This window comes from Eutrigla gurnardus, assembly GCF_963514095.1.
Source record: "Eutrigla gurnardus genome assembly, chromosome: 10".
Lineage (NCBI taxonomy): Eukaryota > Metazoa > Chordata > Actinopteri > Perciformes > Triglidae > Eutrigla > Eutrigla gurnardus.
In genome coordinates this window covers 24,744,667-24,759,953 of record NC_139924.1, presented here as the reverse complement: position 1 = coordinate 24,759,953, position 15,287 = coordinate 24,744,667, and the positions used below count along the sequence as shown (strand labels likewise).

Sequence of the window (15,287 nt, the reverse complement as noted above, 5' to 3'; positions counted from 1 at the left end):
TAACCTCACAGATCCAAGTGTCCCAATTCTGTATTTGTTCCTTCTTACCTGATACAATGCTTCATAACAATAATCATAATGCATTATAAATGTAGTGCTAATTTGTTGATTAAAGAATGGGTTGTGTTTTTATTAATCTAGTTGTCGAAATATAGGAAATACTAATACTAATGTTATGTTAAAGTAAATGCCCTAAATGTGTAAACTTGCTCATATCTGTTATTTATTGTTTCGTGCTTTTGACCTGTTTTTCTGCAGCATCTGCACCAACCAGGACTCTAGGCAGGAGGAAGTTAGTGCGCAACCGTTTCACCATAGACACCGACATCGTTTTCGATGGCGAGCCCGAACAGGACCTTGCTTCGCCACAGGAGCCCGACTCAAATCAGCTGCAGCGAGACGACGAACCAGAAAAGCTGCAGCCCTCTGAGTTAGCAGGTGACACAGACCGCTGGGTGGAAGAACAGTTTGACCTGGAAGAATACGAGGACCAGGAAGGGGTGAAGGAGACGGATATTCTCAGTGATGACGATGATGAGTTCTGCAAGACACAGAGAGCATCATCTGCTGAGGCCAACCTGGAGGCCCCTGTGATGGCTTTGTCCTTGGAGAGCGATGACACGGAGGAGAGCGAGAACCTGAAGTCCCCAAAGACCAGTGGGACACAAGATGATGTGAAGCTGTCCGACACCGAGAAGCAGAGCGCCGTGATCGATGGCAACGCTGACGATCAAACGCCAAGAGAGAAGGATGATATTTGGGTAAGAAGGCAGCGATCAGGTTCCCCAGACTGTGGCACATAAAGGCTGAAGAGGGCAGGCAGCGTTACATGGGCTCCATACAGATCAGTCATCAGTCTTCTCAAACAATGCATGGGCATTGATGTATATCGCACAGCTAGTAGAAGATATATAATGCTTTTTGTACAGGTAAGACCATCAGTGGAGCAATACAGGAATCCAGAACGAGGGAGCTTCATCCCAAATCAAATGCTGTTAGAAAGAAGTCACGTGTAGGCGTTGAAAGATGAACTAATGGTACAATCATGGAATTAATCAGTTGCTTTGATTGGCATGGTTTGCACATTTGGGCAGCATCCTATAGTCCTGCCTGCTGTTGCCAAATTTGAGTATTGTGAGAACATTGATATTTGTTTTGTCTGTGTGACTCAGAGATATTAATATAGTTAAGGGCTGTATATTATTTGTCCTTAAAGAAATAGAATAATTGCAAAGGACAGTCTTGTCTTGCATAGTTTACTGTACTTGTACATTTTCACATGAATATACACTGACATGTTTTGGAAACAGAGTTGTGAAATATGATTTTGATCTCTTGTTTTACGAACATAAAGCTATCTTTTTATCCTGGAAAATATTTTATGTTTGTTCACTTGTTACATTTATTAGTGGAATTGTGTAATAGCCCCTATGTTACAGAGGCTGGGGGGGGGTTACATTTATTTTAAATTAACATAATCCTGTTTTACTTGAATTTGCTGTTTCATGTTTATGTTTTACTGTGAAACCATTTTCTTGTATTTTGTCTTTTTACTCTTCAGTATTGCCATTTAAAGAACACTCAATGTTACATTTCATTCTTAATACCAAGTGTGCACACTTAGTATTGTACAGATTAGAAGGTATTGTGAAAAAAGACTGTTCACTGGTAATGGATCACAAAGCAATGCTTTTTTTTATTTATTCATATGTAAATTAATTTGTTAGTAAAAAAAAAACACAAGTAATCATTTTTTCACAAAGAAAGTCCAAATTTGCTCAAGCAATCAAGGGGGGAAGACTTGCAGTATGCCTGAATAGTGAAAGACTCATACTTGTAAACAACTCATTATGCTACTAAGACTGCATTTTTATTACTATGTATATAGAAAAATGTATTGATATCATAATAAATACAGTTGTTTCCTACTTATAATTCAAAGCATCTCTCTGTAGTGATTCATATGATTTTCCTCAACAGCCCAACTAATTCCCTGCAGCTCTGCAGACATGAACACAAATTGTGTGATGCAAGGGTGAAAAGACCAAATGCTGAGAACGACAGAACTAAGCTGCTAATCAATGCTCTCCTGCCTTAGAGCAAAGACCTCAATTCCAGAACAAAAGGGAGAAACTAAAACATTAAGAGCCACTTTGTGTGTTTGCAAGCCACGGCTCATGTCTGAATGATGCTGAAGGAGCTAAAATCCCCAGACTCACAGAAATGATCAAGGAAAGTCTCCTGTAAAGGCTGAGTAGTTTCCACCTAGTTTAAAACTCAGTTTAGCCTAGAACCATGGGAATGTTAATAGACTAATAAGTCAAATTAGCTTGAGAATAGGGAGAGCCCTGGTGTCTACAGTGAAGATTAAAGTGAACACATAAGGCTGATCAAGAAAATGAAAGTGTTTTTCTGGACTAATCAGTCATTATATATATATATATATATATATATATATATGTCAGCAGTTATTTTTGAGGCATAATCATAAATCCTATATGGATAGACGAAATACATACAATATAAAAACCAAGCCAAGTTCATGAAGCTCCACTCTATTTAACTCATCAATTCCGGACATTGTTTTGTGTTAACAACTATTGTATCTCGTTAAGTGCCTTTCAGTGAGTGTTGGTGAGGGTTTACATGACTCTTATTCTCTGCTTCACGGCGTGATGATTTTTGAGAGATGCAATGTAGGTCACAAACACTGCAAAAACAATGTGACATGGGGAACACGGAAAAATAGCATTAGAAAAGATGAGCAGTGGTCACAAGTAGACCCTCACTGCACTGACTGATAGACACTTTTATCCACAACCCCACAAATATCAACTCATACTAAAATCCTTGACAATTTAAACAAAAACACTAGCTTCACCAAATTGATACACTGGAGAAATATGTTGTTATACCATCCATCCCATCTGTATTTTGAATGGTACTGGACAATTGAGAAGTTGAGGAAGGGAGATGCTGCCATGCTCCCACAGGTAGCACGACCAGGGCTCAGCAACTGAATGGCATCGCCAACAACAGTAACAGCAGCAGCAACAAAAGCTCTTCCAATGTCTGGCAGGTGTGTATGAAAAAGACCAAGAAAGTAACGACAAAACATCTCAGCACTAACAAATTGATTTCCCCAATATTGTAAGTACAAGTGGGATGGGACGATATAGGATTTTATCGCAGATCGGAATTAAAAAACATTTCCATTATCGGGATAATCGTAAATGACTTGATGTCCTTATGATGTCGTTACTTAACAATGTTCACTAAAACAGTAACTGCGATGCATAAAATATATTATTTATTTCATGAATGTGAGGTAAAGTGATGCTAGCATTTACTTATGTAAGAATTTTAAGCATATTTTGATAATAATCGTGATAATATTGTGAATCACACTTATTTTGTCCAGCATAATCATTATCGTTACATTTTGTATCGTCCCATCTCTATGCAAATGATGAAACAATAATCAGGAAGTTGTTTACTCCAGTACTTCCCTCATTCGAGTGTGCTTTTATGAGTTTTAAACTAGACATTTGTTATCCTGATTCCTTCAACATGGGCTGACCAACATACTATATGCCTTGGCTCCCTTTTTGTCTCTGGAGTTGTGTGGACTTCCTGTCAGACTCATTCCCCTCCACCAGCCCCCTCACTCCTGTCAATCACAACCCACAAAAGCTGTAGTGCTTCTTCAGATAAAGGGGAAGGATCACTTCTGATCCCATTGTGCTGTAGATCTAAAGCAACAGAAGTGCTGATAGACGCAGAGATGGGCTGCCTTGCTAATGCCCTTGCTTTGAAGGGAGAGAGTTACATGCGATAAAATGGCAAAAGCTTAAATGTTTGGGGTTCTCTTGCTATTTGTCTGAACGAATCTTTTCTGCATATTAAATTTAAAAGATTAATTGTTGTGGCCCAGGGAAGTGCAGTCACATTTACATGCAGCAGGTGGCACACCTTCCATGGTAGACGCAACTTACTTCCTGTGACCCTGCACAAGTTGTGTCTTCAGTTGCTTACATTTTAATCCGATTTATAATCAAATCCATAGAACATAAAACTCCAATACCAGCAGCTTAAAGGTGACATATCTACAGAAAACACTTCTCAGCACACAGAAGTATTTCGCTTCACTTACCAGCTGCATGTTAATCAGCTGCTTTAAATGTAAACAGACACACTTGTGGATGATGTGACGGTAGTATCACTCGGCAAACCTGCTCAACAGGCTTTCCAGTTTCTGTTCCTGTTCCCTTTCGTGCTACACCTCTCTAAACATCTCCTTTTCGGTCCCTCCTTCTGCTCAGAAACTAGGTGACCAACAGGGTGTGACCTTCCACAGACCAACTGAATTTTGAATAAAGGAGTGCTCTTTATTAAGAACTGTGAAATTCTTCTTCCCTATCTGCAATCAGACCATCTACCTGGTAATGATTCAGGAATTTTAGTCATAGTAAAGCAAGTTATTTCAGTGTCTATGAGTTGGTTATTATTATTTCTTTTAACTTAGGAACACTACGTCAATTCTCCATCCTTAATAAAGAGAGTTGTACTGAAGCCATGTGGATCTATGGATCTATCACACTATCCCTATCCCCACTAGGAAATTATTTTTAAAAAATGATCACACACTGTTCCTGTAGCATTGTGATGCACATGCACAGATACAGGTAGAGTAGCCAGCATGTACTCATAAATCATGAGTTGACAAAAAAAAAGATGCCACATGGGGACTAAAATGGGAATGACATGCCATTTTGAAAAATAAAATAATATATTCTAGTAGTCGGACTTAATGTCCTTTATTTAAAAAACAACGTGTCTTAGTGTCCTCTATCCATAATGTAAACAGCTGAATTACTTGCCACATCTCCAGAGGTAGAAATGGTATACTATGGCAATATACTATGGTAAAGGCAGGTGAAAACGCGGTCTCTCTAAATCTCATTTTGCCATGTAACAAGTATGATACAGGTTTGACTGTACTACGTTTTAAGAAGTTTTCCAAGACGTATGATGTTCAAAATATCATATACAGTTTAAAGTCACTATAATTGAATTTGCAAGGTTTCCACACGGAAACAAAGTCATACTTTTCTCAGCTGCGCTGGTCATGCATGACGAGCAACGATAATGGTGTTTTACAAAGAGAACGAAAGAACAACAAATGCAGAGTAGTTTGGTAGGATTAATGTTGAGTCAGTGAAAACCAGTGGGATGGCATTGCAGGCATTGTGATATTATCAGTTTTATAGCTCCGCAAAACAGATAGTTTGATCACTCTTTTTCAGCAGACGCCAGACGTGAAAACGAGACTGCCCTTCCTTGAGCTATGGAAGCAATGTTGGAGGTACTCGCTCTGGTCCTGGGCTTCATCGGCCTATTTGGGACCGTAACCGCCACTGCGCTGCCCATGTGGAGGGTCTCTGCCTTTATTGGTGCCAATCTCATTGTCATGGAGGAAATCTGGGAGGGCTTGTGGATGAACTGCTACAAACAGACGGACAAGATGCAGTGCAAGCAATATTACTCACTGCTAATTCTACCACAAGAGCTGCAGGCAGCCAGGGCGCTCATGTGTGTGTCCATTATCCTGGTCGTCATCGCCTTGTTTGTCACAGGATGTGGGACCAAGAAGAGCACCTGTTGTGGCGGCAATAAAAAGTGCAAGAACATCACCCTGGCCGTCGGGGGTTGTTTTTATTTGCTGTCCTTCCTGACCACGCTCCTGCCTGTCAGCTGGGTGGGCCACACCGTCATTCGCAACTTCTACAATCCAGTGGTGCTGGATTCTCAGAAACGGGAACTGGGGGCAGCCCTCTACGTTGGCTGGGCCACTTCGGGTATCCTGCTGAGCACGGGAATCATCCTTCTTTTCAGCTACGGCAAGCGAAGAGCGAAGGAGGAAGAGCCTTACGCTGACACATATCTTATGGCGAGGAGGGATTTACCGCAGGATGAGAACGTATACCTGGAGAGGACGCCATCCAGCTTCCACAAGCAGCAAGAATATGTGTAAAGCACTGAACTATACTGAAATATGAAACTACTTTACATGGATCTACTGTTTGAAAGATGTCACAAGATTATGTCAGTAAGCAAATGATTACCTAAATCACTGTGAATGTATACTAAGACTAATACTTTGAACACTATAAATGGTGCTTCTCATGTCCATTGCTTCTACTGCTTGTTCAAATCCTTCACACTACTAAAATATCCGTGATATTTGTAATTCCTGCCTGAATATACTTATTAATGCAATCAGTGTGATTTTGGTTTATTGCATTCTATACCGTCATGACATGTTTAATGTGCTTTTTTATGGATGAGTTCTTAATCCTTTTGATTTGGTAATGGATCCTGTAATAACTATAACTCAAGTAGTAACATCAGCCTAGTCAATAAAGCCCAATAAAGGTTTAATTCTACATTTGCTTGTGTGTTTGCATTTCTTTCTATGCATCATTTGTATATTTCTACCATGCTCCCCAATAAACATTTTCATGCCCCTCAGTTTGACTGTTCAGTTGTTGTTTTTTTCTCTAAAAACAAATGGAATAGTAAAAACTCATTCAGCGAATGCTAGGAAAATCTTCAAACACATTGTTTATATGTTTAAGAGGGCAGGAAGACTTCTGTGTGGCGGTGACAAGGTGAGAACTGCTGGCAAACAGACAACACTGTGTTACAATGAAACCAATCCCACTCAGGTTTCTGTGCCAACACCTTTTGATCAGTTCAGTTTACATATGAAGCAGGAGACTTTGGGCATCAGTGATCTTCTTATCACCTTTTGGTTTGAGAGAAACAACAGTTTGCAGTCACTGCCACATTTATTTACATACGTAAAAGAAAGACTATGTTGCTTTCCTATTTTGCACATTATACTGTGTACAAAACGAATTATTTTAAATTCATACCGAATAGTTAGAAGTAAGTAAGTAAGAAAGGTCACATATTTAATCGATACATAACATTTTTTGTTTTATCCAAGTACATTTACATTTACATTTAGGGCATTTAGCAGACTCTTTTGTCCAAAGCGACTTACAATAAGTACATTTGTCAAAAAGTAACAGCCAATCTGTGTAGGATTGAATCTGCGTTGAAATGTCTCATGGCTAAACTTTAAAAGAGATGAAACATGCTTTGATCAACAGTGACTTTATGAAGTGATTTTAGTTGTTGAGTGATTGTATCACATGACCAAATGGTTGATCGTTGGCAGTCGCATTTGCATTCAAAACAAGCAGCACTGTCTGTAAAGCAGCTCAACCAGTAAGGTTGCATTGCATCAGTGGCATTTTTCCTGGGTGTATAAGTTCCTTGACTTGCTCTTCTCAGATGAGTTTCTAGAGCTGGCAGGGTGGAACCACGATGGCCTCTTACACGGCTTACAGTGGCTACAGCAAGCCACCTCCATCTCAGTCTTACCCAGGCACTTACTATGACGAGAAGCAGGCTAAGACATACGCAGATTATCAAGATTCTCTGGTTGAGGAAAAAAAGAGAATCGAGAAGAAAGACCGCCAGGACGCCATCTGCTGCGAGGTAGTGGCTCTCGTCATCGGCTTCATTGGACTAGTCGGAGTGGCAGCCGTGACAGGCCTGCCAATGTGGAAGGTAACGGCCTTCATCGGGGCCGACATTATCGTCATGGAGACCCGCTGGGAGGGATTGTGGATGAACTGCTATAGACAAGCCAACATCAGGATGCAGTGCAAGGTATACGATTCCCTGCTGTTTCTGCCCCCGGACCTCCAGGCAGCTAGGGGTCTGATGTGTAGCTCCGTGGCTCTGTCCGTCTTCGCCCTCGTCGTCGCAGCGGTGGGGATGAAGTGTACCAAAGTGGTGGACCATCGGGCTCGAACCAAGCATATTGTGCTTGTAGCTGGGGGCTGCCTGTTCCTTCTTGCCTGTCTCACTACCCTAATTCCTGTGTCCTGGACCGGCCACGTCATCATCCGGGATTTCTACAACCCTCTGCTGATCGATGCCCAGCGCAGGGAGCTTGGGGAGGCTCTCTACATCGGATGGGTGACCTCGGCTTTGCTGTTTGTTGCCGGAGTGATCCTGCTGTGCCGTCATGCTCCCCGCACCCAGGATGAAGATGAGAGGATTGTATACAACCCAGACGGGAATATCTACCAACCTGCATACACGTACCAGCCGTATACTTACCAGCCAGCGTACACCTACCAGCCTGCCTACTCAGCACCCCCGCCAGGATCTGTAGTATATACACCTAGTCAGTACTAGTGAGGGAAACAGAGACTATTTTTTTTTACTTGCCAAGATTTGGCCAATTAGAATGAGTAAGCCTTCTTCGTCAAGTCAGTTACTGGAAATGGCCATATCTTCCATTGCATTAGAGGGACAAATGTATCGCAGGCTTTGTAATTCATTATGAAATTGATTGTGTTTTGATTATGATGAACTGTGCTGAATTAATGTATGCTTTGTTTCCATATACATTAGTTGTTGGTATCACTGTCTTAACCACAGCCTCTGATGACATGCTCTCTGATAACAAATAATGCACTCGGCCTTTTTCAGATGATATACCTCCAGATGATTTGAGTTTTTATTGTGAATGTAGCTATTTGTGAATAAAAAGTTGGCCGAAATGTAAAGTCAACTCGGATTTTCAATAAAGCAATGGAGTAGAAAAAAAAACAAGACTTATATGACTTTTTCTAGAAGTTAGGGTGAACTATTGCTTACATGATGGGCAGTGTCTTACTTCCTGCTAAAAGCTTTTGTGTTTGCCTCTTACTTAGTCTGCTCCTGTTTACCTCACGGGTGAGTAAATGGAAAGTTATGTCCTCTCTGTTGTTGTCGGTGGAAATGTGCCTAAACTGGTAAAACCAGACGGATCACACAGGTCCACCGACAAACCTGCCAAGAGATTGCATTTCAACCGAGCCATAGATGGAGCTAGCTTCTTCCTGAGCAAAGACGGACACAAGACACCCAGACAGGAAATCCAATACTGATTGTGACACATGGGTACACAAGAATTACCTCCGTTCCATCGCGTCAAACACACACACACACACACACACACACACACACACACACACGCACACAAACACAGTAAAGGGAAATGTTAAGCCCTGGAGCTCATTCATGCCTGTATATCGATATAACTGGTAATACATTAATAAAAGCCGTTTCTTTTTCTTTCTTTACACGCACACAGCTAGTAAGGAATTGGTGAACTTTTATAATCCGCCCCTTGCCTTGTTAATGAACACCCATTTTTATTTCAAAAGCTCCGCGTGAACTGAGAACATAATTTGAGACTTCTGAATAAACAAAAGGCACCTAACAGCAGCTCCTGAGGTAGGCATACAAAGCCAAAAGGGCCTGGGGGGATTCTGTCTCTTAGCAACCGGTTGCAATTCCCACCCCTCCCATTCTGGTGTCCTGTCCACGGGGAGGTGGCTGTACAGGTGAACATTGACATACTCCTCCTCCACTGAGATGCAAAGTCAATCTATAGACTGCTTCCAACTACAGTCACAGCGTGTCCGTGCATAATTGTACGCATGAGTGAGGAGGAATAAGAGGACAGGATGGCCAACTCAGCACTGGAGATGGTGGGTTTGATATTGACCCTGATTGGGCTGATTGGGACAGCAGCGAGCACTGGGATGCCCATGTGGCGAGTCACAGCCTTCATTGGGGAGAACATCATTGTATTTGAAACCCGCTACGAGGGTCTGTGGATGAATTGCTTCCGGCAGGCCGACATCAGGATGCAGTGTAAGGTATACGACTCCCTCCTGGCTCTGCCCCCTGATCTACAGGCGGCACGGGGGCTCATGTGCTGCGCTCTGGCGTTGGGTGGCCTCGGGCTGCTGATCACATTGCTGGGGCTGCAGTGCACGTCATGTATCGTGAACAACGATCGAGCCAAGAAGCTGATCCTCATCATTGCAGGATGCATGATCATAATGGCTTGCATCTGCGTCCTGATCCCCGTGTCCTGGACAGGTCACGTCATCATCAGGGACTTCTACAACCCCTTGCTGATCGACGCCCAGCGAAGGGAGCTCGGAGAGGCTCTCTACATCGGCTGGGTGTCCGCCGCTTTCTTGTTCGCTGGAGGATGCATGTTGTTTTGTTGCAATCTGCAGTCTGAGGACAAAGCTTCAGACAGGTATGTGTACTCGAGGGACTCCATGTACAGGACCTATCCTCCACAGCAACTACAGCCCCAACAGCTGGTGCTAGTTCCCCAACAACAACCCCAGTTTCAGCCAGTACTTTCAAGACACCCATCTACCAACTACAGCTACCAGTCCGGATACCCCTCTGTACGCAGCGGGGTGGCTTATCTCTGAACACTTAAACTGACTGAGGTGATCATCATCATCACAGTTATGGTCGACATACGCAGAAGAATTTATTTATAGTACGACACATTTCAAATGTCAAAAGGTAAAAAACAGGAAGCACATTTCAATAATTGCATGAACTGTTAATGCAAATGGATCAGATCCACATGAAGGTCTGTATTAAATCATTCTTTTATACATTTGATAAGTACTTAATGTCTTGTTAAATAGCACTGGTTACGGAATCTTGATCAACAACCTATATGATAATTATAATCCTGACTGTGTAAGCCAATGTATGATTTCCCTTACTTTTATGTGTGTTGTATGATCAAATGTTATACCGACAGTGATATTTTTTGTATATTATTTTACCAATTTTGTATATGTATGCTGTATATAACAATTCATGCAGTTTTTAACCAATGAATATGGCACAAGTGTATTTGGGTTTACTCTCAAAATGCTGAGACAGTTTATACTTAACAGATATTTCAACCCATTAACTTAAACATTAACTGCAAATTCAAATTTACACCCTGCAGCCCATCTAAAAGTCAAATCTTGCAAGCACCAGTCACCCTACAGACAGTTCTCCTTTTTTCTTAAACCAGACCAGTTTTAACCAGTATTCGACACTGGATCTGGTGGTTACAGGCACTACACTTAGGACAGTAAATGCTATATTGGTGACTGTGTGAGAATTACACAGATACAAACATCTGAAAGTCAAATTTTTGTTTGTTGCCCATTTAAATCAGAAAATAATTGGAAATATTTGTTTCAGTTGATACCCTTGAGCTCTTGAGATGGAACTGAACAAATGGCTAAGTAAACATGCAGACTGCTTGTTGAAGGTGTGGACCGCTGCTTTAGTGTTTGTGAAGAAGCTAGAGAGGACCTGACAGCATGATCACGTGATAAGAATCTGCAAGTCACAGAACAAAAGTTGTCTCCTGGTTGCTCCAAGGTCCATAGTTATGAGCAGATCCAGAACATTTCAGACTAATTTCAGTCAGTGAAGTATAATAGCTCTTGAACTATTAGGTCAGCTCATTTCATTTCCAGTGAGTTTAAAAGCTGTAGAATCTCAGTTCCTTTTTACAATGGATGTAATGACATAAATGCACATTGTAATACCATTTCATTCATGTTTTATAGTGAAAATATATGTAATAAGAATGTCTGATGCCACTGATGCTTAAGGTTACACCAGAATTAATGATTTGATTGTCTATGACTTCTCAAAGGGCCTAGAGTTATATAAATATGCAATATTTTAATTTGTGAATGAATAAACTAATGATGTGAGCGCCCTCTCTGTGTCATCACCTTGGAAGTCATTCCTGCTCCCCTGTGGACAACAGAATTACTACAGGTGCTACATTGAATGTTTGCTTGTTTCTCACATATATTTATAGAGAATACTGACATGGCAAGTGCTAAATCTTTCTGAAGTTGTAAGCTGTTTCTGCTGTATCTTGTTGTGGGCGTTTACTGTTGGAGAGGATAATGGCTCAGAGGCCAAAGAAACCATAAACACAAAATAAGCAGAGGTTATTTTTCTACCCCCATTGCCCTGAGCCAACCAGGTGACAGCAAAGCATCTCTCCCATAACAAACCACCTCTCACATACCCAGGGTGTCAGATGAGAAGAGCCTCGCTGCCTTGGACTCATCTCTGACTCGGATTCGGAGATGTTGTATTAAAACCTCGGATTTTATTCTGAAATTATTATTTTTTTGTAGACTGCACAATGGTTCAACGCATTTCAGAGATAGCTGCGATGTGCGTGGGCCTGATTGGACTGATCGGAGCGGCGGCTACAACCGGGATGCCCATGTGGAAGGTGACGGCTTTCATCGGGGCGGACATAATTGTGATGGAAACCCTCTGGGAGGGCTTGTGGATGAACTGCTACAGACAGGCCAACATCAGGATGCAGTGTAAGGTGTACGACTCGCTGCTGATCTTACCACCGGAGTTACAGGCAGCCAGGGGCCTGATGTGCTGTTCTCTGGCTGTGTCGGGGCTGGGGCTCCTTCTGGCTCTGGCAGGAATGCAGTGTATATCCTGTCTTCAGGGCAATGATCGGGCTAAGACCATCATCCTGATGGTTGCTGGTGGTATGCAGTTTGTGGCCTGTATCTGTGTCTTTATCCCTGTATCATGGACAGCTAATGTCATCATTCAAAACTTCTACAACCCTTTGCTGATTGATGCCCAGAAGAGGGAGCTGGGAGAGGCTCTTTACATCGGTTGGGTGACTGGTGCCTTCCTTTTTGCCTCAGCCATGTTGTTCGTCTGCCGCCGTATACCCTCAGACAAAGGCTCATTCGACGTCTACCCACACGCCAACTTGCTCAGTTACAGGCCGGCACCAAGCAAGCCCACTCTGATGAGGTATCATCCCATCTCCAGTGTTCCCAGCCTTCGATCGTCTGCTGCATACCATCCTTCTCTCCACGGACGCGGCTATGCTGGACAACAATTGGCGACGCCGCTGCAAAACATCCCTCAAGTGATGACGAATGATGGAGTATTAATGAACCCTCCTGTTGTCTATAACCCAGGTTTGCCTGAAAATGTGTCATTGTTATATCAAGGTAGTATGGCTCACCATTCCTCCATGCGGAGTTCTAACCCTGTCGGAAGCCTGTATATGCCAAGCAACTCCTTCCACGTTAGCCAAAACACCAAACCATTTGCACAGACATACATCGACAATCCCGCTGCGTCCTACCAGTCCAGTTTCCATCCGGTTCCACACACTCCTGTTTTTATAGGGTATAACGCATCAAGAATTCAACCGCAGTCTCACAGTGGGAGCAGTGCTGGTGTATACATATAAACAAAAGTCAGGAGGTTTTATAGCTGGTTCAACTTTACCGACACAAAGCACTATGCTTTTCTTTACAAGCTAATTTAAACTGCTGCATTCATCTTTTTTCTACTATTAATACACTTTTTCTCATTTGTATTGTGTAAAACATATGGGTTGTTTGATCAGGTTGAACATAACTGCTGTTGTTGTAAGTGTAAATAAAGGTGATGTGCTGTTTTCGTGAAGCCCTAGCAGGGCATACTTTCCCAAATAGAGGATTGATGAGATATCATCTTTTTGGAACATCGTAGCTATCTTGAGCATATAACTCTCTGTTCATCCTCTTTTGAAATGTTTGGTGGTTATCATTGTACATGTTTCAATGCATTTAGCATTTTAATGTATCTTACTGGCAAGATGTCAAATAGAATCCATGCAGTGCTACAGGACTTATTAAATAACCTACTTGTATTTATTTGTTATAGTTTGTAATAGCAATGATCATTAAATGGACATTTTGAGTGAAAAATGCTTAATAATTGGCAGGTGGAGTTTGTGCAGGATGCAGCAGTTCACTCTGCAACCATAGGGGGCAGCAGTTTTCCAAATATACACGTTTCAGTTAGATTCAGAGTTTATATTAGCCCAAGGAGTGGGAACCAGTTAAGAAAGTTTGCCTGCATGGTACCCATGTTTGCTGCTAAGATGGGCTATTTGTGTTGCAGTGGAAATAAATAAGTACATAAACAAATTCATCTCAGAGATACAATAGACATGCTAACAAAATAAGTAAATGTCACTAAATACCTTGTGGTAGTGGTATGGGTGTTGTTTTATAGCCTATCATTGGTGTAACAAGGGTACTGATATTAATATAAAAACCACCTGAATGGATCTAAACAGACAGATAAATAAGAGCTATTAATGTACTATTTTAATATATAAATATGCTTTGTATCAACATGAGCAAACACGTTGTGTTGTGATTGTTGGTTGATAAAAAAACAATCATTTGCTGGCACCGTGGTGGCCTGAACCATACTTCGACACTGTCATTAGTCACCACAAGAGGGCACCAGAGAACATGATGAGTGTCACAAAGCCTGAGGAATAATTTCAGAGGAATAATGCACTCCTTCCACAGTATTTAATTAGCCAAAGCTAATAACAACTATTAAAGAAATACATGTAAAACATGAACACCTAGTTTAAACCCCAGGCTTTATAAACATGGCTGCATTCTTATATTCTCTCACTGGAATTTCAACAAAATTAGGGGAAGTTATTTTTTGATAAAATCAGTTCTAATGAAATTGCGATTTCAAAATAAGATGTTCATACTTGATTAACAGTTTACCCAGCTTCCCCCCAGTAGAGACTTCAAATAGTACAGCACAGTTTGCCAAATGAGGATATTCCTGCTCTTAGTGTGTCAATTGAGAAATTATTCTTAAATATCAGTCCCTAACTTTGCTGCATGGCGAATTAAATATAAGTGGTTGAGTTTAACTTTACACTTATCCCAAGAAACCTATCAAACACCTGATGCTTCTGCTCTGCTTGGGGAGGAATCGTTTGGAGCATCATCACCAGTTGCTGATCGGTGCAACTGAGCAACCAAGAGAACTTTTTAACTTCCATCCCAAACCACTCAAGTGGGTTACGGTAATGTGAATATTTTTTATTTTACTGTACGATGAGACTGTGTCAGAGAAACAGTTTGAGGTAGTTAATCTTCAAGGGAGCACCACAGACCAGTTTGAAGATTAGATTTGCGTTTCCATCAGGACTGGAGCAAAGATTTAATCATTCCTCGGTGTACCAAAGCAAAGACGTTGTCGAGGTCGAATGTTGCCAGATTTGAAGTTAATCTTCAGGACGTATCCATGTTTGCGGATTAGCAGCATGGCTTTGCCCTCAATTGAGCGCTGCACGGGAGGAATGCTCAGCTGGGTCAAGTCAGCCAAAGACAGCGAGAGTGAGACTGGAAATAAAGCATTCTCGATTTCACAATAAAAGCATTCAAATGATATGTAAATTATCAGAAAAAACACCTAAAATGTAACTATGGAGAGGGAATTAGAACCATAAGCAACATGTG

General features: G+C 41.5%; 1 protein-coding gene and 4 pseudogenes across 6 annotated transcripts in view; all 5 read left to right on the top strand.

Moving 5' to 3' along the window:
• LOC311020277 (rho guanine nucleotide exchange factor TIAM1-like) overlaps positions 1-1,911 on the top strand; it is a 39,097-nt gene extending 37,186 nt beyond the window's left edge. The window contains exon 27 of one of the 2 annotated variants that reach the window (XM_084020238.1): positions 259-1,911. In XM_084020238.1, the coding sequence (XP_083876364.1) occupies positions 259-803 (545 nt within the window). In that variant the 3' untranslated portion in view covers positions 804-1,911. The remainder of the gene's footprint in view (positions 1-258) is intronic. The other variant, XM_084020239.1, reaches the window with a different exon arrangement.
• A 3,371-nt stretch (positions 1,912-5,282) lies between these two features.
• Positions 5,283-6,532, top strand: LOC311020414 (claudin-4 pseudogene; annotated as a pseudogene). Its single transcript has one exon. The product of its transcript is annotated as a claudin-4 pseudogene (transcript).
• Positions 6,533-7,357: 825 nt separating this feature from the next.
• On the top strand, positions 7,358-8,697 carry LOC311020411 (claudin-8 pseudogene; annotated as a pseudogene). Its single transcript has one exon. The product of its transcript is annotated as a claudin-8 pseudogene (transcript).
• Positions 8,698-9,560: 863 nt separating this feature from the next.
• On the top strand, positions 9,561-11,595 carry LOC311019548 (claudin-8 pseudogene; annotated as a pseudogene). The gene has a single exon. The product of its transcript is annotated as a claudin-8 pseudogene (transcript).
• A 400-nt stretch (positions 11,596-11,995) lies between these two features.
• Positions 11,996-13,806, top strand: LOC311019856 (claudin-8 pseudogene; annotated as a pseudogene). The gene has a single exon. The product of its transcript is annotated as a claudin-8 pseudogene (transcript).
• The last annotated feature ends 1,481 nt before the right edge of the window (positions 13,807-15,287 follow it).